The sequence below is a fragment of the Anolis sagrei genome, chromosome 5 (assembly GCF_037176765.1).
Source record: "Anolis sagrei isolate rAnoSag1 chromosome 5, rAnoSag1.mat, whole genome shotgun sequence".
Classification (NCBI taxonomy): domain Eukaryota; kingdom Metazoa; phylum Chordata; class Lepidosauria; order Squamata; family Dactyloidae; genus Anolis; species Anolis sagrei.
The window spans coordinates 45,380,234-45,408,064 of record NC_090025.1 but is presented as its reverse complement, the minus strand read 5'-3'; the positions used below and the strand labels follow the sequence as shown (position 1 = coordinate 45,408,064).

Here is a 27,831-nt window from a genome sequence, read left to right as displayed (position 1 = left end):
TAATATAATAGCAGAAGAATAATTTCTGCTCAATGTGATCTTTATTTGTCAACACACACTCCATTCCCCAAAACATGTAACATTTTATTGCTTTCGTAACTGTATAAACAAACACATTTAGTAGTAGCCAATGGTCTTGCTCCAAAAAGGTTTACAAGCCACTGCCCAAAAGTGGAAAGAAGGGACACGCATTAGTTACAATAAAAAACCCAACTGTGAACCCATGCTAGCAACAAGGACATAAACTAATACAACTGTGAATTGTAAGGACTAGAATAATAGCAGTACTGAATACTGAACTTTTCTACTAGTGGTCAAGTCTGTCATTATTACCACTGTGATTATGTCACAAGTAGAGTGAACAGATTTGAAAGCATGGAACTTGTCAATCACCACTTAATTTCCATTGATCTCACCACACCTAATCTAATTGAGAGCAACATTGAATTTAGCTCATAGCTGCCAAGGAAGCAACCTGCTTTAGGAAGAAAGATTATCTGTGATCACATATTTTTTATTTCTACTTTCCAAACACTTAAAAATAATCTGGGTGCATCAATAACAACAGCAGGAAATAGCCTGACGTTATTTCAAATTCCACTTTAAAAATGTAGGTAAAAATACTGAAGAGGTTTCCCATACACACACACCACCACCACCATCACCACCCCACCCCCGGTGTGATTCTAAATCACAAGTTCATAACCATTTTGAGAAATTTTCATTTGATGGGAGCGCACAGGGATAGCCATAATCATTTCTGTACTTACAGGCCTACACCTTGCAACGACATTGGCAACAGAAATGGCTACAGGGATTTCCAGGTACCCTTCTATTCTAATCCACCCATTCACATTACTATTTCTCCATGTGATCGTATATTCAGCTGCACAGAAGACTTATTAACAGTTCTTATGCTAAGGTGAACTCAATACATCTTCTGTTGAAAATGTGTAGATTAATTACAATTAATATGATTGTCACAATGCAATATTCTGTTAACAGTATATCCTGCCTACTTTACATTACAAAATATTATTACCTAACATTAAGCTTTTCATGTTTTCACATCACAAAAAGTAATTCTCTATAAATCTTAGAAAGGAGTGGACGTGTCCTGAGGGTCAAAGTGGTATCTCTGATTGACATCAGTCAATTTTATACCACCATGACTATAGTGTTTTTGTGTGATTAAATATGAGAGTCTGCTCACTTTTCATATTCTCCCTCTCTGCTTTGGAGTATAAGGCTGAAAGAGAATTTAAATGCAAAACTGTGCCCTCCAAAAACTTTTTCAGTCCTAACATATTTTTTTTCTCTTGCTGGATTTAAGAAAAATAGGGCAAGGGCTGCATAGGATCTCCACAAGATTGCTTGTGGATCCCAGGCCACACAATCCTGGAATGAATAGTTTTTAAATGGACACAGGAAGCCCACATACTTATGCTTATGAAACACTGTTCTTGTGTAGACATAATAATCCTAGATCTCAGATAATTAGAACAGGAACAAGACACATATTACTCCTCCAACACCACTACCTCATGAGGTCAACTTTATTAAAGCTTCCTTTTCATTAAACAAGATTTTATGACACTCAGATGAGGAAATTCAGGGGTTCATTCTATATTAAGAGTCATATCCTCATTTGTGGAGCAAATTTTGACTGCCTTAGCAAAATGGTTTGGAAACCGATTGGGCTTGTGAACAGGAAAGAGGAAGGACATAGGGGCACATGCCTTATTCCTATCATAATAAATCATGGCTTCATCAATCGAGGATCAGTATGTCTGAACCACAGTAATGCATATGAAAAGAATTGGTGCAATCCTGTACATTCCTACTGAGAATTAAATGCCGCTCAACACTTCATATTCCAAATGTACAAATGTAAAGCCTAAGTGAAGATCAATATATTAATTTGTGTTATAATACCCAGTTACTATAGTCACATAGACCTATACAGCTATCTGTAACAAAGGAATACTGCTCAACACAATATACACAAGAAAGAAGGTACAAACTATTCCAATTAGGATTTCAAAATATTTTACAACTATAAAATTTTAGAAATTCTGTTACAAAAAACTCCCAGGTATGAATGTCAGACACAGTCAGAACTTGATACATTATCTATAACTTTGTTTTTTGCAGATATTTTGTTAAGAAAATTAAATTATGCTATAATCTGGACTAGGTAGTTATTTACACAGTGGTTTGCTGCTTTAACTAGTTCTTTGTGTATTTAATTATCGAACATTAATCTTTTAACACAGTGGTGCTTAGGTCAATATATGAAGCAGTTATTTTTTTAGATAAAATACATTAAGGATATTGCAAAGTGGATGTTTTCCCCAGATGTATCCCTGGGAGTAACTAGCATCCAGACATAATTGAATCAGGCATCATCTTGTCAAATTTCCTTCGGCCTTTGATTTCTCTGATGATATCTTTATTTATTTATTTAAAACTTTTATGTACCGTTCTTCTCTAACCTCCATAGAGGGACTCAGGATGGTTCACAGCCTTGTTACTCCAGACATCCTTTGATGAAATACAAAGAGGATCGCTGCCACTTATTACTGTATTAGAAGCAAGCTCTTCATTTCTCCCTGAGTTGGGAACATATATATTTAATCTAGCTATGAAGATCAACGGTAGATGTCTGCAGAGCAACATGTAACCATTCTATGGCCATTTTGGCATTTAGCATGTTCTGGAATATAAACTAGAGTTGTGGTTCAATCGGGATCCATACATCTTTTTCCCTTAAACTTTCAGAATAGGATGAAATAGTTCAACCTACTAGCATTTAAGCACATATGGAATGTTTAATCTAACGTCATTCTCTTGAAGTTTTCACCTTTGAATAGAAAAGCATAGCCTACAAAAATTTCAAAAAATGTATGACTCAGGTAGCATTCAAAAGATGTTTAGTGTGGGGCTCAAATGAACTGATCAGGCATATCTAATTATCAAAAATTATAAAAGTTTCCTAGTCTCTATAAAGAAAGAAAGCAGATTAAGAGAATAATAGGAATAGTATGTGTATGTTGAGGTTCACAAAGAAAACTATTGTCCCAACTCTTTTGGCAGAACATGTAGAGAAACAGGGCTTCCTATAACTTCGGTTTTAATACTCCTATGATAAGCAGTGTCAAAGGGTCTTGTGAAGACGTAACCTGAAATCTCCTCTGGAATGCTCACTTTGATATCCTCAGTTTTCAGCATGTTTTAATGCACTTAAAATAGCCAGAAAATCAACAAAGAATCTATCTTAGCAGAGAAAGGAGCACAGAGGTTCATTGTTGTTGATTTGTGGGAAGATAAAAGCTCCTTAATTGTGCTTCCAAAACATGCTGAGTATAATAATTCAGGCACTTTGAAAGTTGCTTTGCTGGGGGGCGGGGTATTGTGGGGCTTGTTTTTTGTATTTTTCAACAGAGCTATTACAAATGAAAACTCAAGATACAGGTAATTGTGATCACTGTTATTTCCACACAAAGAAAAATAGAATCAACAAAATCCTATGTGACCAGCATATACTATGTGGCACTGTAACTTCAGTGCTATGTTGTTCAAACCAGACTCTACCAAATCCCATTTACCAAAGAGCACCTACTGGAATTTATAGACGCCCGTATCCCTTGTTGCTGAAGAAGTTGCTGCCTGATGCTTCCACTCTTCCCATAAGCTACGTCTGGTCTGACACACAGAAAAAGGACTCCTCTTGCAACACCCCCTTGCATTAGAAATCTCTCACATGAGAGCATCAGGCAAACCACTATGTCCCCAACCAATGGCTGCTTATTGGTAAATAAGGTTTGGGACTTTCATGGCCCCAATGTAGGGATTGTGAACACATAGTCATTATGAATGTCTAACTGTATGTTATGGATCCATAACTGCCTAATGGGATTCTGTCTAGTGTATATATCTACAACAATTTCATCCAGAGAAAAAAAATGTCATTGTGAGACTATAAGAAATTCACTGCTTATGTATGACCAGTCACACAAGTTCATCTGTTTTCTCTACCAAGAAGCACCAGATCTTCTCAATATATAGAGTCCAAAGGAAATATTTTATCCATGTGGACATATGATCTTTACATCGCCACATTTTGTACAACTCATTTTTGCATGAGCATTTTACCAACAACAAAAAGAAAAAATAATCTATATTTTAAAAAGGATATACTGAAAAGCAGCACCTCACATCAGTTCTGATAACTTGCATTCCACTAGAGAATGAATCCAGTTTCTGCCTCCTGCAGAATTCTTGTGTTTGTACTTTAGTGAGGCTGTTAAAGGCTCCTCCCTAAACTGCAAATCCCAGAATTCTGCAGGAGGCAGCAACCGGATTTAAAGTGGATTCATTCTCTAGTGTGTTGAAGTATTAAGACTCCAATACGGTCTATCCTGCCATACAAGGAAGGGATATTAATAAGTGTTTTATTACAACCATACTGGCATACAAAAATTAGACATCTTCGGTTTTGCTGCTTCTATTATTTATTTAACTGCACCTATAATGAGTATTATTGGATGCAAGAGGTTATAGCCAATAATTTCACCATAGGCAATATATTCAATGTTAAAAACATTTTAAAGAGGTAACCTAAATCTGGCATTTTCCATGCATTGAGCAATTACAGGAAGCAATTATAAAATGAAAATACAGGGCAGGGCTCCCAATTTGGGTTGGGATGATGGGGTTATGGCAGGCATGGGCAAACTAAGGCCCATGGCCCAGATGTGGGCCCCTGGGCTCTTACCTCAGGCCCTCCTCATTTTCTCTGTCCTCTTGGCAGAAGGACACAATGGCCCACCGTGTCCTTATGGCAAAAAATGGGGGAGAAAGGCACATAGCAGCTGAGAGCCTTCTGGAGTGCTCTCAACCACCGTGTGTCTCGCCTTCCTCTCAGTGTAAGGACGTTATGAGCGCCCCCATCCTTATGACAGGAGGATGGCTCGAGGAAGGCACATGGTGGCTGAGAGCCCCCTGGAATACTCTCAGCCACAGCTTGTCTTGCCCTCATCTCTGCATAATGCCAAGAGGACAGCCTGAGGATTGGGGAAGGAGGATCGGTGCAGTCACTGTGTGTCCTGCCTTCCGCCCAGCATAAAGATGGGATGGGCAGCCCTGTCCTTATGCTGGAAGGACATTCTGAGGATAACCTGGTATCTGCCCTGCCTTTTCTTGCCCCCCCCCCTTCCAGGCCGGTTCTCTCCCAGGCCCTCCCCACAGTGTGCGCCTGGCCCTCCTCCTTCCTGGCCCGGCTCTCCTGGCCAGGCCCGCAATGTAGCCCCAAGGCAAAAAGGTTTGCCCATGCCTGGGTTATTCTATGGGAGCTTACTCTGTATCTTTTCTCACTAAGGCCCTGGTTGTTTCCATTGTGTCTGGTGTGCACAATGTAAAAAAAAGGTTTCCACTCAGTCCAATGAGAAGGCCTGGAGGGTTTTTGGGGGGGGGGGGAGGGGAATCACAGACAATTAAGATACCCCCATGTGCATAATAGAGTCACAACTAAAATAAGGGACCCCATGCCCGTGATTCATGTAATTGCTAAGCCTCCTGCCTCCAAATTGTCACACAAAATCATGTTTCCCACTACCCCATAGATATTTTATTTCTGTTCTCTTTCATTCTTCCTCACCACAAATGTACTTAGTCAAAAAAAAAACCTGACAAAATAAAGCATGTTTTAGAAGAAATTTTAGAACAGCACCCAGTATGTGCTAGAAGCTGTCCATCAATGGGACAGTCCCAAGCTCTAAACCTTCTCAGAAAATATTATTGTAAATAAAAGGCACTTTAAAAAAAGACTGGATTTTTAAACTGATCGTCTCACCTTGCAAAACATATCCTAGGCTAGCCACAAGCCAAGCTTGCTGAGAAACATTTTAAACAAGCTTATTAAATTTGCAATAGATGTAAAATCCTATTGCCTAGATTGTCTGGTAATACGTAGTCTTACCTTCCTTTCTCAATACATGCCAGGAAAACTGGCCCACTAATGATCTTCCATTAAACATTTGGAGCTCAATATTCTCAGGCTTTCACATTAGCTGGAATTAGCTGACACAAGAACAATTACATGATCACATGTGATAGCAATTGCATAGTGATAGAGTACAGTATCGGCTAAAAATATTTTTGCTTAAAATCGTTCCTGTAGCACACAAAAAACATGTTTAAAATGGAATATTTAATCTCATATTCTCTGATTACATACATCCACAAGAAAAATCCACTTAACCTGAAGTGTTATGGAATCATTTCACATAAACACAAGTGAAGATTGTTCTCATACAACCAAACAAAGAAGTCTTTTTATGTGTTTTCCTCCCAGAAACATGCTGGAAAAAAATAATCATACAACCTAACAAGACAAATTTAAAACATCAAGTATTGCCACAAACTAAACAAGAGTCACAATTGGAAAACCAAGCTATAGTTAGTCAATAGTGAACAGATTTTACTTTCTTCCAGAAGTACAACATGGGAGGTTTTTTGATCCAATTAGGATCGTCATACATAAAAAACAACTGACTTTTAGTCAACAGTGTACAGTCTTAAGTATTGATTGTCCCAGCTCTTTCAGCTTTTGATTTTTAAATTCTTAAAATGTATAAAACTTTGATTACTGAATGAAGTTTTTGGTTAAATGAGATTTCCAGTCAAGTGCATAATTTTGATCAGCAGGACCCAAAGGACTGCATATTATTGTTTTTCATTTTTTAAGGCAAGCACTATATCATAATCCAGGAGACATCTTTTAACCTTGTCATGGAACTTCTCTCTATATTGATTGAAGTACATAATACTTTCAGGTTTTTCTTCAAACCAAAATTTGTCAAATTCGTAAGCCAAATAACCTGTGAGGACCAAAACAAAAGCCAGGCATTTGTTGAGAAAACACACTATTTATTTATTTGCCGTATTTATATCCCACCCTTCTCAACCCTCTGGGCCTTACAAAAAGGCAACAATTTAATGCTTCATAACATACATACAATAAAAATAAACAACACATTAAATCTAACCAGTTAAAAACAGCTCAGCATTAAAACCAAAAACAAACTAATTAAAACCATATAATCCGAAATCGTAATCTGAAGCTGTTCAATTGTCCTTGCACTATTCCATATTTCCTTATTGCACGTCAAGTCACTGTCCAAAAGCTTGGTCCCATAGTCATGTTTTTACTTGTTTTCTGAAGGTCAGGAGGGAGGGAGCTGATCTAATTTTGCTCAGGAGTTCCATAAGCGAGAGGCCACCACTGAGAAGGCCCTGTCTCTCATCCCCACCAACCGCACTTGCGAAGGAGGTGGGATCAAGAGCAGGGCCTCTCCAGAAGATTTTAATCTCTGAGGTGAATCATAGAAGGAGATGCTTTCGAACAGGTAAGCTGGGCCGGAACACTAGAATAAGTATATAATGTTTCAAAAAGGAGCACATCCCTTAAGAAAGCAAGGATTTTCCCCCCTAGAAACCTTGTATCAAGAATCCTAAGTTCCTCTTCAGGATGCTGGCTAAAACTGACCTCCCTGGGCCCTCAAAAACTCAAAATTATTGATACTGATGCTGTCTCTTCATTTCCAGAGATTCACCCTCTTCTGCCTCTTAGCAGCACCGCCTACATTGTTCCCTAGGCTAAGTCAACTATGTCTTCTGTAGACTAGTATATATGTCAGAAACCCTGATGATATGGATCAACTCACAGATGTTCTACCATCTATAGAAAAAAAATCTATGTTTGCAGAAAACATAATCAAACTCCACTTCAGGCCTTCAGCATGAGGCAGCACTGACAAGCTCATGGTATATTGCAACTATCTTTGCAGTAAGAACTAATGTTGCAAACCTTTTTCGCACTTTCAACACTTTAAATAAAGAGAGGCATTTCCTTATAACTAGGTTCGGAAACTGAAAACAGCCTCCCCCTCCTCCCAAAAAAAGTTCACTATCCTTAGAAAGGACAGCAACAGATACTCACAGTAAACCTGATGGAAATCTTTCAGTTGTGGCACACCGGGAACTAGATTGTAGAAGTGAATTTTTAATAAACCATTCTTTAATAAACTGTAAGCCATCTCTGTCAAGTTGATCCCAACTATTGCATAGGAATATCTGCAACATACAAAGATTCTGATCACATCAAATTAACTTCTGCATTTAAGTACTTTTAATATCCAAAAGTTTAATAGTGATTTTAGCAATTTCAAAGTATATTTAAAATAGCATTATTCCTTTTGGGTTGCTGTGAGTTTTCTGGGCTGTATGGCCATGTTCTCAAATAATATGCTAATTCCACAGAAATGCTGGACCACTCTAACAACTACCATGTGTCAGACTACACAGAGAAACCATTGAAATCCACAAGCATGTGGACAATTTCCACAGAAAGGAGGAAACCATAAACATGAACAAAATCTGGCTACCAGTATTTTAAAAAAACCTCTAAAATCAGGCCAGTAAAGAAAGATCAACACTCAAAAATGGAGGAACTCCAGACAAGAAACAATCAAGGCCAACTAATCACCCAACAAAGGATTCCCCCAGGCAGGAAGCAGCCAAGCCTTGAAGCTGCATGGCTTTTCAATGCTAATCAAGGTGATCAATTGCAAATTTCACACTTGACTCAAACAGACAAGAGTTCTTTCTTCCACTCTGGACATTCCATTTACTTTGTTTCCAAGAAACCTCACAATGTCTGAGGGTGCCTGCCATAGATGTGGGCAAAACGTCAGGAGAGAATGCTTCTGGAACATGGCGATACAGTCCAGAAAACTCACAGCAACCCAGTGATTCAGGACATGAAAGCCTTCAACAACACGTATTACTCCCTTTGTTATAGTGATGTAGCCACTTATTCTATATAATACTAGCTGTACCCTGCCACGCGTTGCTGTGGCCTATAGTAAAACTTATCAAAGTTGAGGTAGATATCTGGACTATTATGAAAGAGAGGTACCTACCTATTCCTTCCCCCTTTTTCTCCCCCTTTCTCTCCTTTCTTCCTTCTCTACCTCTTTCTTTCTTTCCTTCTTTCACTACTTGGTTTCATTCTTCTCTCTTTCCTCCATTCCCTCCCCCTTTCTTCCTTTGCCTTTCTTCCCTTCCTTGTTTGCTTCCTTCTTTCTCTTTTTATTTCCTTTTATTTCACCACCATCATAACAATAACAATAATGCAATGCATTGCCTCTGGGACCTGACACCTCTCCCATTCCCCCAGGGTCTAATAGGAATAATAGCATAATAAGTGAGTGATGGAGCATGGGGTTGCGTGTGTGTGTGCAGCGGCGGGGGGAGTGGGGTTGCGTGTGTGTGCGCAGCAGCGGGGGGAGTGATGGAGCATGGGGTTGCGTGTGTGTGTGCGGCGGCGGGGGGAGTGATGGAGCGTGGGGTTGCGTGTGTGTGTGCGGCGGTGGGGGGAGTGATGGAGCGTGGGGTTGCGTGTGTGTGCGCGGCGGCGGGGGAGTGATGGAGCATGGGGTTGCGTGTGTGTGTGCGGCGGCGGGGGGAGTGATGGAGCGTGGGATTGTGTGTGTGCGTGCGGCAGGGGGTGTGTGTGTGCGGGAAGCGGCGCGGCGGGGCTTGGAGTGGGCATGGCTTCCGCAGAGGGAACGTTGGCTGGAAGGCTGTGTGTGCGCCAGGGAACTTGCGGCTGGGCGCCAATGCGCATGCTCAGTTGTTTTGCCGTTTTGTGAGTGTGTTGTTGTGTTGTTTTTCATTTTGAGTAGATATGTTTGTACCTTGTGGGTTGTGTTATGGGCATGGGAATTTTGGTTAAGTTTCATTGGGGTTTTTTTGAGTTTTGTTGTTTTGCCGTTTTGTGAGTGTGTTGTTGTGTTGTTTTTCATTTTGAGTAGATATGTTTGTACCTTGTGGGTTGTGTTATGGGCATGGGAATTTTGGTTAAGTTTCGTTGGGGGGTTTTTGAGTTTTGCTGTCCCGTTGAACCAACCTAACAGATTTATATATATAGATACTATGTTAGGTTACCAGCTTCATAGTGTCTGGCATTCCATCTTAAAGGCTTGTCTGTGCTTTTTAGTTTAAGTTTTGGTTTTGAATGTGTTTACTGCTTGAAGAACATTCTTGCTAAAAGAGGGTATATGGATATGTGTTGTGCCCTACCACGAGCTGTTATGAGGGGTGGTAACAAATAATGCATATTTATTGTTGTTGTTATTGTTTCTGTTATTATTCCCAATGTCCCAACCAAGAGTCAGGCTAAGAAAGGCTGATATAAGAAGAGAAATGTAGAACTGGCAGCTGGAGAGGGAGGGAAGTAAAGTAAAATAAATAAGGCTAGCACACAAAGAACTATTTCCACATTTCGTATCTCTAGAATACACTGGTTCAGTCTCACAGAGGGTAACTGTCATTTGAAAGTATTTATTTAGAACTAAAGAAGATTTTCAGCTTTAAGAATTAATCATGAAAAATTATCTTACCCCAATTTTGGATTATTTGAACGAACAAGGATTTGACGTGCTTCACGTGGGTAGTGTTTACTAAAATATCTGAAAGCATGGATAAACAAAAAAATGGCTTCAGTTTGCAAAATATTACTTGATCCACACTGCTGGTGTTTCAGAGCATTCATAACACATTCATAATTTTTAATGTTTTTAGTGATGAGACGCTAGTGAATGGCTATTGGTGTTAATTGTATATTGTTGTTAATTGTATACTTTTCTATAATACGTTATGATGTTAACTGTTTTTATACCGTGTGTTGATAGCATTGAATTTTTACTGTTCTTGTTGTTAACCGCTGTGAGTCGCCTAAGGGCTGAGAACAGCGGTATACAAATAAAGTAAATAAATAAATAACACAACTGTTGCATCGTCTAATCAACTGCTCAATGGTGTATTTAATCGAATTAAGCATGTCATGAACAGCAGTATAAGAGCTCTTGAAATAATTAGTCACACATTAGATTTTGAACACTTAGACTATACTAAGAGGCTCAGTTTTCTTCCCAGTACCCACTTATACTAGTTAGCAAAACATTTAATTTGAATTCATGGGAAAGTATTTTGACTTACAGAAGATTAGTTAATCCCAGCATGCCCATTCCTCTGAAGTCTGTTTTGGGGTCATCACCTTGGAAACCAATGTCACACCACTGCTTCGAGATTCTAGCCTTTAGTTTTTCATGGGGCATCAATAAACTCCAAAGCTGTATAAATATGCTTCCATTAATAGAATTATCAATATTTCCCCCAATCACATTACTGCTAATTAATCAAGGCTGCAATCACAACACCATACTTTAAAAAATGCATATGCTAAAATTGTATATGCGTACTGTGAAAAAGTTATAAAAATACATTAATAAGTGGCACATTTTCCATTTGGCATGTCAAATTAAAGAAATTTAGATCAGGCATACCAATCAGAAAATGTATTCTAGGAATGCAGTTCCCCTGCCCACCAGACTCCCTACTCATTTTAGAAGACAGGACAGGGTTGCATGTACTCAAATTTCTCTTTCCCTACTGAAATGAGGAAATCAGAGCACTTATAGTCCACAAGCACTGAACTGACTGCTAAATATTAACCAAGTCATGAACTTACATGTGTTTTTTAAACTCCCCATAAAAATGTATAATTCCAACTTGCTTACAGAGCATAATGAGAGCTGAATTTGATCAAAATGTATTTTCCAACTTTTTACAGTCAGCCAAATACTTCTGAAAGAAATAACTCTTTGTTGATGTCCCCAAGAATCAGACAAACATTACCACCAAACAGAGGGACTATAATTTTAACTAGCTTGAGTAGCAAAGAGAGAAATCCTTTTTAAAACCATTTAAACCAATAGCCCTTCCCTTACCTCCTGAATTCCATAAATTAATTATGTTATGTGAAGTACTTCCTTTTGCTTGTTCTGGACTTAATGCTAAATCAATTTCATTAAGTAATCTGGTGTGTTAGTAATCTTATAAGGAAAAGTCTCAACCCTCTTCAATGCTGTTCATAACTATAAATTTGCTTTGCTGAAAAAAGATTATGAACTTTCTTGCATCAGCCTGGGTAACAACAGAGGTATATATACATCATTATCTATATGAACACATTTGTTTTTACTGTTATTAATTCAGACCTGTTAAATAGATTATAAAGAACTTAAAACCAGACAATTTCTTTCACCTCCAGCAGATGTTCCTCGTGTTCTTTATTGTCTGAATTATATGGCTCTTTTCTCAGTTCTTCTACAGCCAAATATAGTCTTCTGCAACCAGATATCTGGAGCAAACATATCTGTAGCTTTGAGGGAAACCTGGAATAAATGGAAAACACAAAGACCAGGGCATTTCTTTCTCTATTCATTTTTTTTTAAGGTACCATATAATTAGTTAGCAGAGTCTGAAATGTCAGAAGAATCGAAGTACCAACGTGCAGACAATGAAAAGTATATATTACCTGAATTGTTTCAACATACAGTAAAATCCTTCATTTTTAAAATCCAAATGATATTACTATACCATACATAAGGCACTAAATACAGATTAAAATAAATGCTCACGTTAATTAGGATTTAAATATCTACAACAAGGCATCTCTTTCCACACTCTAGATTCTCATTTCTTGTGCTTAACTTGCTCAGACTTCAGCTCAACTCCAAAGCTGTTGCCTACATTCAGCATCATTATAAGTCTTTAAGTCTCAGAGTTTGAAGAAACAAGCTAAGCTACAGAGTGAGTACCTCTTAGCTTTTTCACATGAATAAGTCTTAAAAGATTGGTCTTTTCACAATTATTCAAGTAGTATGCATTGGTGCTTTTCAAATGTGTACTACTCTTCAAAATCAACTTCTACTCATGGTCTACTTCCCAAATTAAAGGAACCATCTCACCTTAAATTGCCAACACCACCAACAGAATGGAATAAAGATGAGGAAGCCTGTCTTGTGTCTCAGCTCTCAAGGAGGGAAACTAATTCCACATTCATAATAATTATAATAATACATATTTACTATCCGCCTCCCCTTACGGCTCGAGGTGGGGCACAACATAGTTAAAATACATCAAAATACTAAAATACATTACTGGAGGATAGGTAAATCGCAGCTTTGCTTCACATGGATGGGGAAAGGAGAGGACGCAAGTGCCTTCAATAATAAAAACCGTAAATAAATTCTTTCCATGTGGCAGATCTTCTCCACCTCCTCCATAAACCCCTTATGCACTATTTGTGAAAGGAATAGAAGCAAAGCCTTGACTCTCCTCAAACCACTGGATTTGAGACTTCTTAAGCATTGTACTTAAATTGAGCCTGATCCCAGCTTTGACTGTTATCTCAGCCTTATTGTTTTAAGATGTTGTTTTTGATTATGTTTTTGATTTGATTGATTTTAATGGTGTTTTTATCTGTAATGTGGGCTTGCCCCCCTTGTAAGACGCCCTGAGTCCCTTGGGGAGATGGTGGAGAAGTATAAAAATAAAGTAGTAGTAGTAGTAGTAGTAGTTATTATTATTATTATTATTATTATTATTATTATTATTGCAATTTATATACATCCTTGTTGTTGATTTAATGTTTTGGTTATCCAAAGTTGCCTCACACTGTGTCAACCATCAGATTATGTACAGAAAATAACACTAGTTCTAAAAGTACTCTCTAAGTCAGAATATTATGTGTCATAAATCAAAGGAAAATGGCTTTACACAAGTGTGATATGCACAAAATTATTCCATCTTTTTTGACAAGTCTAATAATGTATCTAAGTGTGGTACTCTTCTCATGACAAATGATTTCATTCTTTCCTCTCCTGCCTAAGAAGTGAAGTGACAGCTGAGAGTGGCACTCTCGACTGGCTACTTGCAAGCACTGTCTGAATGACAAAGTCAGAGCTCACCCAGTCTCTGCAAACATCACCTGAGAGCAGCTACAGTGGAAAGGAAACACTGGCTATCTCTAATCACAAGCCAGAAGAGCCATCAACTTCCACTTGGTGGGTCAAAAGTCAAAAAGGGGTTTCAATATTTAATATCTCCTTCACAACAGCATAGCATCACATACAATATACGTAGGAAATAAAATTACATTATGCGTGAAAAAACAAATCTCATAAATGGCATCCATTACCACAGCATCATCTACATTATATAAACTCTTTGTGAATGTTGGTGAACCCTGTATAGGGATTAGGGTTTGCAAGCTCCTAGAACACAGAATGCTATCTGCCTTAGATTTCAATGAAACTATATTCTGCTTAGATGACATTGTAGTTATGCCATTCTTATATGAACATACCTTAATCCATGTGCCTCAGACACCACTTTATTATGCATGAATAACACAATATATATTCCATGCAGGACTTTCCTCAGCATTTAATGACTGATTTATCAGACAAACTGAGAAAATAACAGTTTAAAAAAAAATCAGAAAGAGTAGCAAATGTACCCTGGATCTTTCTGTATGTTAATCTTCTTTTCTTCTATTATATGGGTAACACATTTTTCTACTTCATCTTCAGTAACATTCAAAGCATTTTGCAAAGTCTGAAAATCACAAACAAAAAAAAAGACGTCTTCTCACTATGCATGTTGTTTACTAGTAATAGCCACTATTTAAAGCTTCAGTGAACTTTAGTATGTGTGTGTGTGTGTGTGTATATATATAAATTTTAAATATTAAATAAAAACTGTTACCAGTTAAATACAAATTGATCAATATTTTGATCAAGAGCATTTTCATCAGCTAACTAGAACATATTTGCATGTATAACACAATAGGTTTGAAGAAAAATGGCATTTCTAATTTGCTTTAAATTGTGCTGACCCATTTTATAGCAATCTGGTTTTTAGAAAATCAATTTCTCCTTTGTGAAAAAATGATGGGAAAAAATGATGGGCTTTGGACATCCAATTTTCTTAGTGGTCATCCAAACACACACACACACACACGGATATAGCAAACTGAGAGTGCAATAATTGTGAATCTCAAAAGTCATTCGAGATACCAGAGGCATTTTCAGAGGTCAGTAGGTAAGGAGTAGTCAAAATTCTACTTGATAAACACAGGCCCTTGGTCTTATCTTTAGATTCTGGGAACAATACTAATGTTAGCCTACCTTAAACTTTGATGCTTCCAGCGATTGTTCTATAAAAAGACAAATACATATGAATTACTAAAATAATTCAAAAAGCATAAACATTTACTCTGTCTAGTCATACATAAGTCTAAACATTTTAGTCAAAAATAATTTTAAAACTGGGGCAAACTTATCTATCTATGGTTTAATGTGAGTACTGTAACTCCTATGGACCCATCCCTCTGAGTAGAGTGGCAAAAGGCAAGAGATTAGTCCTTCCTAGGAAAACCTTAAAAAAGCACCAACATTCTCTACTTTCTCTGCCATGTCTTTTTGAATGCCTGTGCGGGGAAATGATGGTAGCAGTCAGGGGTGGCTCACTTCCTGAGCCAGCATTTGTACTTTCCCATCTCAGTGAAATGACCCTCAACGTATCCACAGATCATATCAAAATCAATAATATTGGCCCCAAAACCTGCCTTTGACTTGTACATTTTATATATATATATGTCAGGATCCAGTTTCCGTAGCCCTGATTTCGGCGCCGAAAACTAGACTCCTGACACTCCTAACTGATAACGACCCTGCAGGTGGTGGCCTTGGAATACAGCAGTTCACTTGGTGGCGGGAAGCTTTGGCGGGAGTTTGGTGGTTGGCGGGAATGTATGTTTCAAATGTGTAGGAGGGTATATAAGAGGTGGCCTGCAGCCATCTAGCAATTCCGGCTTTTCTATGTTACAGTATCTGACAGTAAAGTTCTTTGATTGACATGATGCAAGTCTCCTGTCTTCATTGAGCCTAGCCATCGTGAGCTGACATTAAGCCGGAATTCCTAGCACCGTCCTGCAACCGCAGTGAGGTGGTATGATGGACGAAGGGAACGAATCCCCTGCAGAGGAGGAAGAAGACACCGTCCTCGGGGCGATGGGAGGAAAACCAACATCGCTTCTGGGTGAGGCTGAAGCAGAACTCGAAAGAGTGACTGCACTCGCTTCATCAACAGCGTTCGCTAACCCTAACGGAGTCACCCAAAGGCGAGCGAGGGAGGTCGCAGGGGGAGGCAGCAGCGACATGGACTTTAACTCTCCCCAGAGGCAGGGATACCTAGAAGAGAGAGTGGCTGCCATGGAAACCACGCTATCCGTGATGTCCCGACTAATGGAGCGCCTGGCCCCTCTGCTGGAGGAACAACCACCCCGCACGGAATCCCCGTGGGATACCAGTACAGGGAGCAACCAGATCCTGGGAGCGAGACGCAAGACCCAAGCGGCATCAAACGAAGGGGGAGACGGTCCGGCCCGAGGAGTGACAATAACCCCGCAACCCCTTCCCATGAGAACCGGAGCAGGACGCGGAGCAGGGCAATTAGAGGCACCATTCGGGCAGGCCGCACCCCCAGTAGGAATGATGCAAGCAGGCACACAAGGAATGCAATTCCAGCCTTTACAACAGAGGAGGGAGGATCTACGTGCCGAATTTGGAGGGAGGCCTGAAGACCTTGACTTCTTCCTGACACTGGTAAGAGGATATCTGGAAGATAATGCACATACCTTCAGGTCGGAAGCCAGCCGAGTGAGAATGGTGGGAGCAGCGTTAAGGGGAGGCGCAGCAAGCTGGTACGTGCAACTGCACGCTCGACACGACCCATGCCTAGGGTCGGTGAGAGCATTCCTGGCTGCACTAGAAGCACGCTTCCGAGACCCCCTTGAACGCATCAAAGCAAGAGACAAGCTAAGAACGATTACACAAGGGCAGAGGAGCGTATCGGAATTCGCTGAGGAATTCCAGGTGCTGGCTGAACGGGTCCCAGATTGGTCTGCCCAGACTAAAGTGGAAATCTTCAAGGAAGGTCTGAGGAAGGAGCTGCTGACATGGGCTCTACATCGCGACGATCCAGGGACGGTCCAGGGCTGGATCCAACTAGCCGGACGAGTGGAGACAACATTGAGCCAAATCGAGCGACACCGAGGAGCTACCATAACATCCAGACCGCAGAGGAGAGAGGACAAGAAGCCATCTGGAGAGCCGCCAAAGAAGGAGCCAGCGAGCAGAGAGAAAAGCCGACAAACCGGATGTTATGTCTGCGGCCGTGTCGGCCACCGAGCAGCTGCATGCTGGCAGCGGAAGGGAGGGGATCTATCACGGCCAATACCAAAACCGATGGCCGGGAGGAAAGCAGAAGAATGCTCCCTGCCTGAGAACATTAAGGGATCTTTGGTGAGTCAAAGCAATGGGATGCTCATCTTCCCCATAAGACTAGAGGGATTAGATAAATGGGCCAGTTGCAAAGCTTTCATAGACTGCGGATGTTCTAGAAATATCATGACCCCTGAACTAGCTGAAGAGCTAAAATGTAAGACTATAGCTTTGCAAACCCCCATAGCGTTTACCCAACTAGATGGGTCAGTAGCTTCTGGAGCCCCAGCTAAATATGGGGTCGGAGGAGTGAAATGCAAAGTAGGCGACTGGGAAGGCGAAGTAGCATTTGTGGTGGCCCCATTAGCGAACTACCATGTAATCTTGGGGATGCCATGGTTACAAGGAGCAAACCCCCAAGTAAACTGGGAGGAGAGGAGCCTGAGCTTCTCACAACCAAAGATGGGTGGCAGATGTGAGGAAAACGAATCAGAAGAGTGGGTACAGAACATTCCACCACAATATAGAGACTTTGCCGATGTCTTTGATGAAAAGGAGGCCGACAAACTACCCCCAAAAAGAAGGGTTGAGGTTAAAATTGAAATTAATAAAGGGGCAACGCTTCCAAAAGCAAAAATATACCCAATGTCGGCTAGGGAAATGGAGGAACTGAAACAATACATAGACAAGAACCTAGCGCGAGGATTCATTGAACCTTCGGACTCCCCCCTCGGGGCCCCCGTACTGTTTAGACGGAAGAAGGATGGGTCATTGCGCTTGTGTGTAGACTATAGGGGGTTAAATGCGGTGAGCACTACAACTTGTTACCCTTTACCATTAACCAAAGACCTACTATCTAGACTGTCGGAAGGGAGGATATTTACAAAACTGGACTTGGTGGAGGCTTACCACAAAATCAGAATCAAGCCAGAGGACAAATGGAAAACGGCTTTTTCCACCGCAATGGGATTATTCCAATTTTCCGTGTGTCCCTACGGGCTAAAAGGCGGGGGAGGGGCATTCATGCAAATGATAAATGAAGTGCTACACCCCTTGTTGTACCGGGGTGTGTTTTGTTTTATAGATGACGTAATAATTTTTAATAAGAATGAATTGGAGCATTGCCAGCTGGTGAGAGATGTGTTACAAAGGCTAAGGGAGGCAAAATTGTTCGCCAAACTAGCCAAATGCGAATTTAATAAGAGGCAGATTGATTTCTTGGGATACAGAATATCCCACAAAGGGATTGCGATGGACCCTACAAAAGTAGAGGATGTGAGGGTCTGGGAGCCACCTACCACACGAAAACAATTGCAGTCATTCCTGGGATTTGCAAATTTCTATAGGTCCTTCATAAAAGATTTTGCCCAGCTGACATTACCCCTTACGGAACTACTCAAAACAAAAGGGAAGGGAGAAACAGCTAAGACACGATCCCCGGGGGCAAAGTTAGTGTGGTCAGACGAATGTCAGAAAGCATTCGACCAACTTAAGCAGAGATTCACTGAGGAACCACTTCTAACCCACCCAGATATGGCCAAACAGTTCGTACTCCATTGCGACGCCTCAGATTGGGCATATGGGGCAGCGCTCATGCAAAGAGACTCTGAAGGAGCCTTGAGACCTTGTGGGTTCCTATCCAAAAAGTTTACCGAAACAGAACGAAATTGGCCTATCTGGGAGAAGGAAGCTCTCGCTATTATGAAAGCATTAGAGTGTTGGAGACACTTGCTAGAAGGGAGCGGCACCCCATTTGAAGTTTGGACTGATCACAGAAACCTCCAATATCTCACATCCCCCCGTAAATTGTCGGCCAAACAAATCAGATGGGCTCAATACTTCTCACGTTTCCAATTTGAATTAAAGTTTCATCAAGGAAAAAGAAACGTCCTCGCAGACACGCTGTCACGTATGCCCCGACAAGAGGGAGGAAGAGAACGAGCCGCTGAGAGCCTCATATCGGTCCAAAGGGGAAACATGGCCGTAGTAACTAGAGCCCAAGCTGAGCGCAATCGAGAGATAGTGGGAGTAGAAGGTGGAGGGGGAGAGAGTTGGGAAGAAGAGTTGAAACAGGCATATAAAAAAGACGAATGGTTAAAAGATAATGAGGAAAAAGTGGAATGGAAGGGTGGACTGGTGTTTGTGAATAGGAAACTGTACATTCCGGAATCATTGAGGGGGAAAATGTTGAAGAGATGTCATGATAATAAAAGTGCAGGCCATTTTGGGGTCACCAAAACAACAAAATTGCTGGCAAGGCAATGTTGGTGGCCAGGAATGAGGAGTAACACTAAATCATATATCTCACACTGCGAAATGTGCGCTAAGAGCAAAGCCTCCACACAGAAACCCGTAGGATTTTTGCAAAAAGTAACCGAGCCTACGAGACCGTGGAGTTCGATTGCGTTTGATTTTGTTGGGGAACTTCCACCAAGTAAGGGGCAACGTTACGTTTGGACCGTCCTAGATCTATTCTCAAAAAATGTACATTTTATTGCACTCCCAAAACTTCCGTCCGCGGAAAAACTAGCAGAATTGTTCGTTAAACACATTTACAAATTACATGGGTGTCCGGACCAAGTCATTAGTGACAGGGGAGTCCAATTTACTGCGAGGTTTTGGAAAGAGTTCATGAGGTTACTAGGAGCTGAGAGGACATTGAGCTCGGCTTTCCATCCCATGACGAACGGGGGGGTGGAACGAACTCAACAAACTCTCGGGACATTCCTCAGAACATACGTAAACCAACAGCAAACCAACTGGGTAGATATCCTTCCCTTCGCAGAGCTAGCATACAATTCAGCCCCACATTCCACAACCCGGGAGTCGCCTTTCAAAATAATTTATGGCCAAGAAGTAGCCCCCCTTCCTAGACTCCCAGAATGGCCGGAGGGAGAACAAGAAAGAGGGGAGGGTTGGGCCCAGCAAATGAGAGATAACTGGGTAAAGGTGGTAAAAGCATTGCGAGAAGCACAAAAACAACATAAGCTGTTCGCAGATCGCAAAAGGAGGGAGGGAGACAAACTAGAAGAAGGAGGATTGGTATGGCTGTCCACAAAAAACATCAAACTTAACACACCATCGAAGAAGCTCACGCCACGATATATAGGCCCATTCAGAATCATTAATCAAATAAACGAAGTCACATATAGACTGAAGCTACCAAAGGATTTGGGAAAAATACACCCGGTATTCCACTGCGGACTGTTAAAAAAATACTTGGGGCCCCTCGACCCGGAAAACGATTAGATATATGTTCCGTTTCCCTTTCAGGAGGAAGAAGAGGAGGAGGACGTCATGTCAGGATCCAGTTTCCGTAGCCCTGATTTCGGCGCCGAAAACTAGACTCCTGACACTCCTAACTGATAACGACCCTGCAGGTGGTGGCCTTGGAATACAGCAGTTCACTTGGTGGCGGGAAGCTTTGGCGGGAGTTTGGTGGTTGGCGGGAATGTATGTTTCAAATGTGTAGGAGGGTATATAAGAGGTGGCCTGCAGCCATCTAGCAATTCCGGCTTTTCTATGTTACAGTATCTGACAGTAAAGTTCTTTGATTGACATGATGCAAGTCTCCTGTCTTCATTGAGCCTAGCCATCGTGAGCTGACATATATATATATATATATATATATATATATTACAAATAATTATTCAGTTAAGATAGAATAAATATGTTATGTAGTGGCATCATATTGGTGCCCATTGTAAGCCGTACTGAGTCTCCCTCTGGGGGTAGAGAAGTATCGCGGTACAAATACCAGAAATAAATAAATAAATACCACTTTGGGTCCTATATTTGGAGAAGGGTAGCATATAAATTAAATAAATAGGACAAAGGCTTAAAAACTCATGCTACATTAAAAATGTTCAAAGAATCAAGAAATGTTAAAACATTCATTATTGACATTTCAAGTTGTAAGAAATGAAATCTTTTCTAGAGTAGTGTTTAATGCCATTTCCATTATAGAAAGAGCCATGAAAACCCTATTCTGTATTTGACTGAAGTCAGGGGTAGGCAACAAAGCAATGAACAGGGGCCAATCAATCTCCCCATACCTGCTACAGCTGATGCCATCATTTCATGGGCACACCAAAATGTAACATCATTTTCAGCCACTATTCTCCTTGGTTTTCTGCTGCTCACTTTTTTTTAATTTTAAGAGTGTTAATGTGCAAATGTAACCAGGACATTTCTGTGTAGTTTGTAACCATTTTAGGGGGGAGACTTCCTGAGGCCTGAGAGCTTTGGGGGCGCAAAATACTACATATGACAGAGGTACTTGATGTCAAGTTTTCTAACCAGGGGATGGAAGTGTTTCAACCAGTTCTGGATGGAGTTCTACTCTCCTTGAAAGACTGTGTTCACAGCTTGGGGGTGCTCCTGGATCTGTTTCTCCAAATGTCAACCAGGTCAACAATTAGCTTCACCTGATACATCAGGTGCATCTCTTCCTAGAATCTAAGCACCTAAAGATGGTAGTGCACCCACTAGTAACCTCAAGGTTGGATTTATACAATGAGATGTACACTGGGCTACCTCTGTACCAAGTTCAGAAATTCCAATTAGTTCAAAACATGATTGGTTACAGGATCATCTAGAAGTGAGCATATCACACCTCTACTAAATCAAACACCACTGGTTGCCAGTTAGTTTCTGGGCAAAGGACAAAGTATTGATTATAATCTTTAAAGGCTAGTATGGTTTAGGTCCAGGTTACCTACATGATCGCCTTTTCCTGCAAAATCCACCCCCTTCTGACCCTAAGGTCCTCTGGGGGTCACTTGCTCCAAGCAGACAAATAGGACAAAGGCTTAAAAACTCATGCTACATTAAAAATGTTCAAAGAATCAAGAAATGTTAAAACATTCATTATTGACATTTCAAGTTGTAAGAAATGAAATCTTTTCTAGAGTAGTGTTTAATGCCATTTCCATTATAGAAAGAGCCATGAAAACCCTATTCTGTATTTGACTGAAGTCAGGGGTAGGCAACAAAGCAATGAACAGGGGCCAATCAATCTCCCCATACCTGCTACAGCTGATGCCATCATTTCATGGGCACACCAAAATGTAACATCATTTTCAGCCACTATTCTCCTTGGTTTTCTGCTGCTCACTTTTTTTTAATTTTAAGAGTGTTAATGTGCAAATGTAACCAGGACATTTCTGTGTAGTTTGTAACCATTTTAGGGGGGAGACTTCCTGAGGCCTGAGAGCTTTGGGGGCGCAAAATACTACATATGACAGAGGTACTTGATGTCAAGTTTTCTAACCAGGGGATGGAAGTGTTTCAACCAGTTCTGGATGGAGTTCTACTCTCCTTGAAAGACTGTGTTCACAGCTTGGGGGTGCTCCTGGATCTGTTTCTCCAAATGTCAACCAGGTCAACAATTAGCTTCACCTGATACATCAGGTGCATCTCTTCCTAGAATCTAAGCACCTAAAGATGGTAGTGCACCCACTAGTAACCTCAAGGTTGGATTTATACAATGAGATGTACACTGGGCTACCTCTGTACCAAGTTCAGAAATTCCAATTAGTTCAAAACATGATTGGTTACAGGATCATCTAGAAGTGAGCATATCACACCTCTACTAAATCAAACACCACTGGTTGCCAGTTAGTTTCTGGGCAAAGGACAAAGTATTGATTATAATCTTTAAAGGCTAGTATGGTTTAGGTCCAGGTTACCTACATGATCGCCTTTTCCTGCAAAATCCACCCCCTTCTGACCCTAAGGTCCTCTGGGGGTCACTTGCTCCAAGCAGACAAAACCCGACTGGCAACTTTAGGACCTTTTCATCGGCTACATCAAGATTGTGGAATGATCTGTTGAAAGAACTCTGACAGTTAAATGAGCTGTCAGAATTTAGGGCCCCTTCCACACAGCTAAATAAAATCCCACATTATCTGAACTGGAATATATGGCAGTGTGGACTCAGATAACCCAGTTCAAAGCAGATATTCTGGGTTATATGGCTGTGTGGAAGGGCCCTAAGACACAACTGAAGACCCATCTCCTCCAGCAGGCCTACCTAGTCAACTCTGAATCATGAGTTTTGGATCTGCATTCTATGCCGCTGTTATATTGATCTTTACACCCTCTGTTTTGAGATAGATAGACAGACAATATGCTGGTATGTTTTGACTGTGTTGTAGCCCGCCTTGAGCTGTTAGGAGAGGCAGGTAACAAGTGAATTATTATTATTATTATTATTATTATTATTATTATTATTATTATTAGACCCACACTATCCTCACGCTAATTTAAAGTCATACAATTGTATTGTATTGGGTAAAACAAAACCATCACATATCGACATCAAAAGTTTTGAGTATATATTAAGTTTGTGAGTCTTTATACTAAATATGAAAATTCCAACAATTTTAATATTGTAACAAGTTAACAATCAAGAGATTCATGTGCCTACACTGTAACATACTAGGGAATTATATTATGGCAGTGACAAAGACTGCCACAGTAGCTAACCAACCTTGCTAATATCAGAGAATAAGAAGAAAGAAGAACAGCTCAGCTGTTCATCCCCAAGGGAGAAAGAAAGCAAGGCAAGACCCCCAAGGAAACAGACACAATAAGACTTAGAAAAAGGTTGAAAAATCAGGAGCCTACAAAGGCCAGAGACAGAGAACAAGGAGAGAGCACACAGAAAAACTAGCAAAAAAAAAAAAAACAGTTGGAGGTGCAGAAGAATTTAGAAGAGGTGAAAAGCATAGTCTGGAGATGGAACAAGGCATAACATTGGCTGAACAAGGACACATGTCATAAATATTGCAAATGAGTAATCATTGTATTAACTTGAAACAACTGGCTAAATATTTTGCTATACAGTTCTCCAGTTTTGAATTCCATAGCAGCAAAATCAGAAGACTAGCAGATTTTATCCAATGCACTGCATCAGCAAAACTTCTGAGGTGGGCTTTATGTTAGCGCAGCTTAAGCTAAACAAAGATGGTTGAAGATGCAATTGGAGTCCTTGCAATTTTAAACTACTAATACTAGAACTCATGGGGTGACAAGAGTTACTGCTGTGAGGGAGGTTACTCATGATATTGTTGTACTATGTCAGCTGTCTCTGGAGACTTAAAATGAAAATTATTAAATATAAATATTTACAATTCTGACAAATATTTATGGAATATGCAATTCATTTTCATTTGGTTCTTGATCTGTGATTGACAAACTAACTTTAGAGATTTAAACATAAAGTCTGTGTATAAAAGCTTTCATTTTTCAAATATATTAATACCTATTTTAAATGTTCTTTCTGCATTTCTTCTTGAGCCATCACAGATGCGCTGCAGTTCACATTTTCCAGTCAGCTGTCTTAGGATCCATTTTATCCAAAACCGAAAGATATTTCTATACAAGTACCTCCATAAGAGTATAATCATTTTCTGCAAAAACAGACAAATAACAAGAAGACAACTTAGAACAAGAACTGGTTCAGATGCTATACAACTCATTTCTGTTTACTCAAATAATACATCACCTGTTTGCAGGTGAAAGTTTCATAAGGATGCATGGGGCTTTACATTCCATTTCTAACTGTTCCCAATAACTAAACAAAGGTCATATTCAACCAAAAGTACCATTTTTAAGTACCATATTTACACATCATCTTAAAGCAGCAGTAGAAATTACGCATATATATTCAGTAGTTGTAATACCTTCAATTAAACTTATTTCAAGGAAAGTGTGCCAAACTGAAACCATTTTTGGAAGAAACTGTTTTTGTTTTCCCAAAGGCTAAAGACATTTTTCAGCTTTAGCTGCTTTATATAGCTTTTCAGAGAACCTAAGCAGCAGCAACAAAAGCTATTTATAAAGATCCTAAGCAGCACTATTAATTTATAACAACTACTACAGATACAGGTTGAGTATCCCTTATGTGGAATTACAAAAACTAAAAATCCTCCAAAAACCCAAATTGTCTAAATGGTGACACTTTTGCTTCCTGGTAGTTCAATGTACACAAATTTTGTTTCATACACAAAAATTAATAAAACCATTGTGAATCAAATTATCTTCAAGCTATGTGGATAACGTATAGGTTTAACATCAATAAATTTGGGTTTTAGACTTGGGTCCCTATTTCCAAGGGCACATCTGTACAGAATGAATGTAGTTTGACACCACTTTACCTGCCTTAACTTGATGATATCCTATGGAATCATGGGATCTGTAGTTTGGTGAGGCCCCAGCATTCTTTGGCACAGAAGGCTAAAGACCCTGTAAAAGTATGAATCCCATGATTCCAAAGGATAGAAGGCACCATGGCAGCTAAAGCAGTGTCAAACTGCATTCGTTCTACAGTACAGATACACCCCAAGACATCTCATTATGTTCATAGATGCAAATACTGGTAGAGTATTTCAAAATTACCAACCCAAAAAATCTAAAATAATTCTGGTGCTATACATTTCAGATTAAGGATGCTCAACTGTATCTTATCAATACAGTGCTATTACAGACAAAGAAAAGTGTTACTTTCATTCTTTCAAAAATGTGAGTTTTTCAAGTTTTGGAAAAACTCACATTTAGGAAGTATTAGGAGTTGTAAAGTCCAAAACACCTGGTGGGCCAAAGTTGGCCCATGCCTGCTCTACACTGTAGAAGTAATGAAGTTTGACACCGCATTAACTGCCATGACCAAATACTATAAAATCATGGGAGCTGCACTTCTATAAACTCTTTAGTCTTCTCTACGAAAATGTGCTGCTGCCTCACTAAACTACATGACTCTATAGCTTTGAATTAATCATCATCATCATCATCATCATCATCTTTGTTTATATACCATCCTACCTCCCCGAAGGGACTCAGGACAGTGAACAACAAAGTCAGCAAACATTCAATGCCGTACAAAAGAAAAATACATAAACAAATAACCATCCCACCCAAAACATACACAATTTTGTGTGTGTGTGTGTCAGGAGTGACTTGAGAAACTGCAAGTTGCTTCTGGTGTGAGAGAACTGACTAGCTGAAAGGACAGCGTCCAGGGGACACCCGGATGTTCTGATGTTTTACCATCCTTGTGGGAGGCTTCTCTCATGTCCCCTGATGGGGAACAGGAGCTGACAGAGGGAGCTCATCTGCGCTCTCACTGGCTTTGAACCTGCAACCTGTTGATCTTGAGTCCTGCCGGCACAAGAGTTTAACCCACTGCACCACCAGGGGCTCAAGAATTGTGTTAAAGGCAACTTAAAAACTCCCAACTTAAACACTCCACAAAACATTCCAGAAGGTTGCTGCAATATATGCAAGTAGTAAAATTCAGGTAGTTTACCAATGCAGTTTCGCAAGTCACTCCTGACACACACACAAAAAACAAACAAAAAACCAATGTGTAGCTTTATACATAGAAAGGTGTACATAGTTGATTTATAAAAATGCATGCTGCAATCAAATATTAATTATATGAATATATGGCAATTAATATTTCAATAAAATTATTTAAAATGTTCTGTATTTTTTCAGTCTTTCCATTTATGACATGCAGTTCAATGCATGGTTAAAACTGTTTGCAAACTCTTCGTGTTTTACATGAGTTTGGGCCCTTCCACACAGCCATATAACCCAGAATATCAAGGCAAACAATGCACAATATCTGCTTTGAAGTGGAATATCTGAGTCCACACTGCCATATAACCCAGTTCAAAGGAGATAATGTGGGATTTTATACAGCTGAGTAGAAGGGGCCTTTGACTGCCGGGGTGGACAGTTAAACTCGTGTAAAACCGCATCAATTGTGCAGTCTAGGCGCACCTTAAGAAACCACTCCCGGATACATAGGTTAAGCGTATGCGAGGAGCACAATGTACCCTCTTCTGCTCCTTCCTTAATATACTTGAGCCCAAAAACCAAAGGCGGGCTGCTCTTGTATGGGGGTCCTCTTACCGGCCCTCGTCCCAGAGGAGCACCAGCAGTCCCAGGCTCCAGCACCGCCCCACCCCGCTCGGAATGCCAGGCCACTTCGGTCACATCGTGCCAGCCAGCCAGCCAGCCGCCTCCCTTCACCTCCAACCAGCCGCTCCCGCCCACCAAGAGGGAAGGAAGTGGCCGCCACACAGAACCGGAAGTGAGCGGCGCGGCGCGGCCCGGGGAGGAACGCGAAGCCTGGCTCGAGTAGCCTGTCGCACCCAAACCACCCCGTGTATGTCCCACGCTTCGCCGTGTGTTTTGCCCCACCTCCCCCGGAAGGACACGGATGGGAGCGTCCCCGACAACGTCCATTTCGGCCGCGTCATGGAAAATAATCGTGGAGGGCCTCCTCCGCCTCCTCGCGGGCGTTCCAACAGCCTGCCTTGGCGGCGCGTAGCGGGGTGGTTGCCGTGGTAACGGCGGCCGCTCGTGCCGGCCGGGTGGGCGGGGTTGTGTGCGTCCTCCTGTTGCCCACTTGTCGGAGGGAGGGAGAGAAGGGGGCGAGGGGCGCGCGAAGACGGGCGTTGGTGACGTCACGCTCTGCTGTCATAAACGGCCCCTGTAGCACAGTCATGCATGGGCCGGCTTGGGCCCTCCAGGTGTTTTGGACTTCAACTCCCACCATTCCTAACAGCTTAAGTGGCTGAGGGGGGAAAGGAAACGGCCTGAGGCTATTAGGAATGGTGGG

General features: G+C 40.8%; 1 protein-coding gene across 2 annotated transcripts; it reads right to left on the bottom strand.

The window, feature by feature from the left end:
- ELMOD2 (ELMO domain containing 2) lies at window positions 1–27,509 on the bottom strand. 2 transcript variants are annotated; one of them, XM_067468681.1, is made up of 10 exons: window positions 27,120–27,190; window positions 25,361–25,448; window positions 24,466–24,613; window positions 15,102–15,130; window positions 14,432–14,529; window positions 12,173–12,302; window positions 11,065–11,198; window positions 10,467–10,535; window positions 8,003–8,136; window positions 1–6,881 (listed from the first exon to the last, which is right to left on the bottom strand). In XM_067468681.1, exons 3-10 carry the CDS (start codon window positions 24,608–24,610, stop codon window positions 6,727–6,729), a joined length of 894 nt encoding a protein of 297 aa, XP_067324782.1. In that variant the 5' UTR covers window positions 24,611–24,613; window positions 25,361–25,448; window positions 27,120–27,190; the 3' UTR covers window positions 1–6,726. The 2 variants fall into 2 exon arrangements, with proteins under 2 accessions (XP_067324782.1, XP_060634898.2); XM_060778915.2 differs by lacking the exon at window positions 25,361–25,448 and having other exon boundaries at window positions 27,120–27,509.
- Window positions 27,510–27,831: the final 322 nt, after the last annotated feature.

What these genes read in the sequence shown, in the direction of transcription:
- ELMOD2 (XM_060778915.2), bottom strand. Translation starts at nt 27,455, where the DNA reads ATGGACGTTGTCGGGGACGCTCCCATCCGTGTCCTTCCGGGGGAGGTG. An exon ending in AACATACAGAAAGATCCAGG is followed by an intron (nt 12,303 to 14,431) that starts GTACATTTGCTA and finishes CATTTATTCCAG; the next exon opens with GTTTCCCTCAAAGCTACAGA. An exon ending in CTGGGATTAACTAATCTTCT is followed by an intron (nt 10,536 to 11,064) that starts GTAAGTCAAAAT and finishes CCATGCTTTCAG; the next exon opens with ATATTTTAGTAAACACTACC.